The 7,813-nt window shown below is 40.9% G+C and overlaps 1 protein-coding gene across 2 annotated transcripts in view; it reads right to left on the bottom strand.

Annotated features, from left to right (window-relative positions):
* Nucleotides 1–804: 804 nt before the first annotated feature.
* ACVR2B (activin A receptor type 2B) overlaps nucleotides 805–7,813 on the bottom strand; it is a 138,290-nt gene continuing 131,281 nt past the window's right edge. For both annotated transcript variants that reach the window (XM_025200452.1, XM_025200453.1), the window contains exon 11: nucleotides 805–5,588. In XM_025200452.1, coding sequence (XP_025056237.1) covers nucleotides 5,394–5,588 — 195 coding nt within the window. In that variant the 3' untranslated portion in view covers nucleotides 805–5,393. The remainder of the gene's footprint in view (nucleotides 5,589–7,813) is intronic.

Raw genomic sequence — 7,813 nt, forward strand, 5'->3', positions numbered from 1 at the left:
GCTCAGTGCTCCCCCATGCCAAGTGCAGCATATACCCAGAAAAGGAACTGCCCGGGGTCTGTACAGCTCATGTACTTCAGCGGGGCTTTTTGGTGCTTTTATCTAATAGCTGATTGGATCAGCTATTAAATAAAAGGGCCAAACCCCGCCGCTGAAGTGCATAAGCTATACAGGTGCCAGGAAGCTGGGTCAAACTGATGTGATTACTCTTCCAGTAAAGTGCTGTTTTCTTTTGTTTTGTCTTTCCCCACCTGTCAGCAGCCCTAAAGAGTACCAAAGCCCCTCCGCCGTAGTGGTGGCAAAAAAAGAAAGAACGAACAATTTACTTCCTTTACCAGGTTGCTGGAGATTATTTGACGATCCAGACCTATTTAAAACCTTTAATCAGCGTGAATAAATTAACTGATGCTTATCCAAGACTAATTTACAGCCTTTCCTTCTAAAATGCACATATATTTAAAACGAGAGCGCTACACTGATTTCCAAAGCTGCTGCTCTGATATTATCATGGGATTAGCGAGTCCATAGTTCTGTCACAAACAGACATTTTCTGTTATTGGAGAAGTTCCCATCTTGGAAGAGTAGGGAAGGAGTGTTGTTGCACACATGACAGGGCAGGAAATATGCAAGGAACAAGGTTTTTGGAGGATAACTTTTACTGGCCCAACTATATCGCTGGGAGAGATGAGACAAGCTTTTGGCCATAAGTGCCCTTTTGCATCTTAAAGTGTGAGCTCGTACTTTACTTACCCATGAAAATGAACAAAGCTATCTTGGTAAATTTAATCCATACATCCTACACAGGTCTACCGAATGTGGCACGCTACATCCGAGGCCCATGCGGGTGGAAGGAAACAGGCGCTATGCTCTGCTCTCAGAAAAAGGATGCAGGACAGGACCACCCAAAGCACTTGTGGGAGAACATGTTTCAAGGACAGTCTCTCTGTCCTGACTTCACGGTCCGTACATTCAAGAGAAATCTACCTTCCTTTTTCACGTCCTTGTGACAAGGTATTTAGCAAAATTTGCAGATTCGTTGGAATCCGACAGGGCTGCACCGCTCCTGAAAGTTAAGCACCACTCCTGTACCGAACACACAAACACAGGGCCTGGGGACAAACACTCACAGCTTTACTGGACGCTAAAGACCACGGACTAAACATACACTACCGTTTCCCGACTCGTTAGAATTGAACTGCTGTTTCTGTTAACCTCTCTGCACTCCATAGATAATAAAGACCCTATTTCCCTTCTGAATGGGCTTTTCTTTTACATAATTAGCTTATCTCTTCAGCTGCACATCTCATTTTGCAGCTCCTTGCGATAACTTCTTTGCTCCAGGTTTACAACCTCTTCCACTCTTTTTTTCTTTTTCTTTTACATATGGAGTTAAAACACAGGCCACTTTTATCTAGTATTTAGCTTAGGCTAGACCTGCTTCCTTCCCAGCTTTGAGGAAGGGCACCTTGTGCTGGAAAGCTTGTCTAACATCTCTCCCAACTATGCAATTGGTTCAATGAAAGATATCACCAAAAAAAACCCTTGCTTCTCATATTTCCTGGCCACAATACCACTCCAACCCAAATCCTGATACATTCTTGACAACTAAAATAAAGGGTAAAATCTTGGCTCTGAGGTCGAGGAAACTTTTACTATTATCATTGCCATTTAGGTTATTTCCGATTAATATTAAACTATAAATTATAAATGGAGTGACCCACTTTTGGATTCTGCAAGGAAACTTTTAAAGAGCATATTTTATGTAGGCTTCTATCTTTGCCTGCATACATGGCAATCACTAGTACTTCACAATTAATACCTGGTTGAACCAATCTGATTTAAAAGAGTGTTGGATGAAAACTGTTGCTTATGAAGACTACAGCTGTGAATACAGCTTATTGCTAAATTGGGAAATGCCTTTACAGTACTGAACGACATTTAAGTGAATGTAATAAAATGGACAATTCCAATGTCAGAATGCAGACATTAAATTATCTGCTTGGTCTTTAGAAAATTAGGCAGCTGAGACCATCAGGGATCATCTACATGAAAGCGTTGCACCAATTTAACAAACACATATTTAACACGTTTAGCTGAACTGGTGCATGTTTGTAAGTAGTCAAGAGATAGATGTGCACACCCACCCGCCCCACAGTTGCCCTTAACATTTCTAATTGGACACGCATGCACTTCAGAAACTTCCTCTAACCAACTCTAGACATAATTTAGTAAAATGATCTGTAAGGAACTGTTAAGCCAGGGAAAATGCCAGTACATCTCAATCCGCATGTGATCGAAGTTTGTATGTCCTTACAGTTCCCTGCAGTAAAAGAAGCTACATGTGGTAAGAGGTTTTGCTTATGCTGTCTCGAGGAGAAGGTTGAAGACACCGTCTAATAGGCTATTAAAATCATATGGCACTTTCAATAAATACTTTAAAGCTTCTTAACGAAATCATGTTTGGAAAAAGCAACTGCTGTAACAAGCCCGTTTTAGCTTTTACACATTAATGCTGAAGGAAAAAAAATCCAAAACAGCACACAGATCAGAATAGTTAAAAGACAGTACAGCTTTTTTCTTTCTGTAACAATCTGAACCGACTCCCCTATACAGAGAACCCCCCCCAAAAAAACTAGTTTATTCAGTCTTCGCGCTAAACTCCCACCCCCCCAAAGCTTACATCACTTTTCCAAAGCATCAAATGCGTGTGTGTGTATATATATATCTCAGTGCACAAGTGTACTCAAAGGACAAAAGACAGACACTGATCCTGCAAACATAGGCATATGCTTCACTTGCAGCATGTAAATAGTGCTGTTGACATCAATAAAGCTATTTGCATGCCTATCGTTCAGCGTAAGTGTGTTTGTAGCATCACTGCCAAAGTTGTTACCCCCCTCTTCCCCTAACAGGGGCATGAAGTGTGCCAGAATGGTATGATTTTGCTTCTGTTTTTGTTAACATGTTCTGTACAGGATCACATTAAGAATCAGAAACTGCCACACACATGCACAAGCAAATACACTTACATGTGTGTATGTATTAATATGCACATATACATTCATTAACTTGAAAGAATAGTTTAAGACTTTATAAGTTAAGGCAATTATCTGTTTCTCTCCAAGAAAAAGGACTTTGTCCTTTTGTGGACTCTAGTGTGGTGGGTTTTTTTTTTAAAGCTACACTTTTGAGAAATATATTCAGCGTTATACTTTATTCTTCCAATTGGTAATTTTGTTTGCTGAAAAATGACACCTACACTAACATTCCCTGTTGACAATCTGTGTATGACAAAATGCCCAATCTGTTTCTCTAATACCAATTTGTATATTTTAACAGGGTAATTAGTTTAGGATTGTATTTTGGCATCAATGCAAACAAAAGTTTAAAAGTCCTGGCAATCAAATAAGGATAACTTTGTTAGTCTAGCAAGACACTGATGTTCATATTGATTTCATAGGCTGAGAAAAAGTAAAACACGTAATAAAAAGATGTACTGTCCTTTCACTAAAACAGACCGAACAAAATAACACAGAATGGAAACAGTCTTCACAAACAAGAGTGAATAATGCCCAGGTACCTTATATAGGCAGTTATTCTACAACTGTATACAGTTATTTACAATGGTGCTTTATAAAACAAAACCAAAAAAAAAATGGTAACACTTCCTAAAAGATTTTGGAACTTTTTTTCTTTTTTTTTCTTTTTTTAAAACTCCCTTGTCATAAAAGCCAACTTACATTAAAATATACTTACTACAAGACAACACAACTAACAAAATATATAATAAAACTCATACAAGTAGAAAATTCTGAGGTATTTCTGGTTTGAGGTGGTCTGTGGTCGTGAAGTTTAATTTTTTTTTTTCAGTTTAAACCTCGAAAGCCGCGTAACGTGTGTGTGTGTGTTTTGTTGTTTGTTTTTTTTCTTCTTCTCAAACATTGCATGTTTTGCAAATTAAAAAAATATTTAAATGTTGAATCAGCAGCATTAGGAACATTCACTGACTAGAGCAAGTTTATGGCATAATAGAGTAACGGTATTTTAAAATATGCACCACTTTAAGACAAAAAGAGTTTAGTCACAGAGTAAGGAGAAAGCAGCATCAAAGAAACCAGTTTAAAAGATGCTATGATAAACACCACTGCTGCTCGGTCCACTCCTTGTGATCTATAACTGTACAATTCATATACTTCTTGGGTGCTACAGCAGTTGTCTGTCATTGGCCCAGGTCATGTGTTTCTCCCTCCAGAAATTCATACTTTTTTTTTTCCTTTTATCCATCTACACTAGTAGCTGGGGCTAAGCAGTCATCCAACCCTGAGGCCTTTTTCCCTGAACTGCTACAGTATTTAAAGCAAGATGCAAATGCTTTCAACTCTTCCAGTACATACTTCACATGGCATTTCTGAGAACACACTTAGTTCCCTCTTAGTTATGCTGCTTAAAAGCACTTTCCTCCCCTTATTACCTGGGGTTTAGAAAATAAAACTCAAGCGTGGTCTTTGTCACTGTTGTTCTTTTAACACCCAAGCCTGAGATAGTGGAGGAAGAAAGAACTAGTGCCTTGCTTATGCCATTGGCTCTTTAACCCAACTTTCTCCATGCACTGCAGTGAATAATACTCTGCCTCAAAAATGTCCTTCCCCTCGTTAACTGGTTACCTGAGAAGTAGCTCCATAGCAAATGATGTTTCTCCAAATGCTGCAAAGTCCAACGTCGCTCTCCCCCAACCCCTATTCTAGACTCCCCCCTTCAACTCTGCCATCAAAGAGTTAACATTCGCTTTCCGGTTTCTTTTTTTTCTCCCATGTTACAATGACACCCGTTAGATCCGTAAAAGACACATCTGCTGTTTTTTTTTTTTTTTGAAGCTCACTGTCTTAAAAAAAAAAAAAGAAAGAAAGAAGTGGGGGGGAAATAAAACAGGGGAAAATATCCTTTTGAGGAAGGTGTAATCTTATGTAACAGTCTTAAGTTTTCTCCAAAGTTTGCAGCATTGTGTTTTCTAAGATGGTAGGTGGTTTTCCTTTACGTCACAGATGCTCTGTGTAGAAGACAGACCAATAAAGAGAAACCCAGAAAACTGAATTAAAAACAAAACTGAAGCGAGTTTGTTGAGGTTCTGAGGTACCTGCACCTTTTCTGCATTCATTAGTCGGCGCCTGAATGCTTGCTGAGATGTCCATTTTTTTTTTTAATACAGTAGAGCAATGTGCTGGTAAAAATGATCCGATCCAAAAAAATAATAATAATAACAATAATAATAATAAAAAGTCAAGATAAAATAGCAGCTGCATTCATGTGTTTGTTGGGTTTTTGTTTTGTTTTGTTTTTTCACTTTTGTTTTTTCTTTAAATCCACTGAGTCTGGAAAAAAAAGCGAACCAGGACTTAGATACTAGACTCTTTGGGCGGCAAGTCCACATTTGTGACGGACGTCACGATGGAAACGAGGCAGTCCGAGGTAGTGCCGTTTACCGATTTGCGGATCTGAGAAATACGCTCTTCGACACAGCCTGCTGAGAGTCGGGCCTCTGCATCGTGGTCCCAGCATTCTTCAATTGTCACACACAGCTGCGCCAAACCCTGCGGAGAAGTTGGGAGACACAAGCACGCTTAGCAGACAGGTTCTCTTTGAAACGGTCTTGATACTGGAGCAGGGAGGCGCCTCCATATAGGTGTGCCTGTGTTGCACGTCTGCAAAGCACGGAAGGGAGAAGTCCAGTAGGGCTTCCCCCCCTTCTCTTGCACATGGTGCCTTGACCTGGGGCGTGACAGTGAGAAAAATGAGAAAAGTGCACCAGGCCCTGGCGTGCCTATCATGCTGCCATGTTCTGAGTCATGGTGCAGTGTATCAGCATGGGGGGGACCCCTATGGGAGCTCCCCACTCTTCACTTGAATCCCCCTACAGAGCGACTCTCCAGCATCCAGTCTGCAAACACAGAAGGAAGAAATCCTGCAGGACTTCCCCCCTCCATGCTTTGCAGGGAGATTCCCCTGAGCCCTATCACACGGGTGCATCTGCAAGCGGGAAGCCTCAAGCTGGAGCAGAGCACCCAGGGCCCTTTTTCCCCAGGACCAGGCCCCTGAAGCCCTGGGAGGGGCAGGGGACAGACCCTGGAGGGTGGCAGCACTGGCAACACCTGTTAGAAATTCTTGTAGCAGCTCAGGTCTGCCATGACATATTATGGCACAGCTGATTATGCTCCAAAGCGGACATCTGTTTTCAACCTAGGTTTCAAGGCTTTGAGGTAGAAAAGTCAAGTACTGTGATACTGAGAATAAAATCATGAGATTCAGTAGTACTGCTACCAACACCATAACTTTATCATATTCCTAATGAAATGCATCTTCATTTGTGTATTCATCCTACAGAGCTACTGTGCTAAACACCCCACCATCAGTACTGCTAACCTCCAATTATTTGAACCCAAATTACCAAGAATTCTGAATAAGCAACATTTAGCCACATATTCCAAGAACAAATGTCCCCAATTTTTGGAAAATTACATACCACTGAATCTGCCTAAGACTGACACAGCTAGTCTTCTAATGATGGAATCAGAAGGCAGGCAGCCTTTCAAATATTTGAAGACTGCTATCATGATGTCCTTTTCCACAATAGCTTCATTTTCTCCAAACTAAACACAGACACTTCCTTCTTTCCTCATACAGCTTGCTTTCCACCCTCATCATTTGTTGTTCACCTTAGGACCCTTCCCAGTTTATCATCATCCTTCTTACAATTAATGCCCAAGGCTCAACATATTGCTTCAACTGAGACTTCACCATCATGAAAATGGTTGGTCCTATCAACTCTTATGTCATGCATGTAAACGTTCTGGTAATGCAACCCAAAATGGCACGTGCCGTTTTTACAACAGTATCACAGAGTTGACTCATGTTGAATGTGTGACCTACCATAAGCCCCAGATCCTTCTCAGCAGTGCTACAGCCTGACTACTGCCCTCCTCTCCTCCATTCTTTATTTGTACACCTGCTTTCTTCCTTACGGGCACATCTACATCAGATGGTACGTCATCATAGCAGTGAGCTATGTCGCGCAGCTCATTGCTACAGTAACGTAGCGCTGGCGGGCACGAACTGTGACACCAACACTACTGCACAGTAGCTCATTGCTACTACACAGTAGCATGGGAAAAAACCCATGTGGCTTAAGCAAGTACTTAAGAACTGCAGAGTCTGGCACGCATGTAGATGTGCCCTACGTGTAGCATCTTACATTGATCCTAGCTGAATTTCATTTTGATCTCTTCAGCCCAGTTCTCCAATTTACCAAGGCCCCTTTGAATTTTAATCCTACCCTCCAAAGTGTTTGCAACCCCTCCCAGTTTTTTATTGTCTGCAAATTTCATCAGTACACTCTCATTTAGTTCAAATTTGGTTTTAAATACATAGCTTCTTACCAGAGCACGGATCTACCGCACCTCCTTTGTATCAACAATTAGTTATATCAGGGATAATAGTCTTGCCTTTGATAAACGCATGCTGCATCTTTATCCCATTCTCCCTTCATTTCTATATCTAATTAATCTTTCCCTCAAAATTTGTTCTGAAGCCTTGTCTGCTATTCAGATCAGACGTGCATGTCTATAGTAGACTGGATCAATTTCCCTCCTTGCTTAAAAATAGCTACTGCATTTACTATGCTCTCCCCATACTAAATAAGGTCTCATAAACAAATGCAAGAGGCAAGGATGGCTTAGGGTGATATCTTACTGGCCCAACTGCATAGCCGGGACACAGTTAGACAAGCTTTTGAATGCAAAACATTCTTGCATTGTAGGGA

Source organism: Alligator sinensis, unplaced genomic scaffold, assembly GCF_000455745.1.
Source record: "Alligator sinensis unplaced genomic scaffold, ASM45574v1 scaffold599_1, whole genome shotgun sequence".
Taxonomy (NCBI): domain Eukaryota; kingdom Metazoa; phylum Chordata; order Crocodylia; family Alligatoridae; genus Alligator; species Alligator sinensis.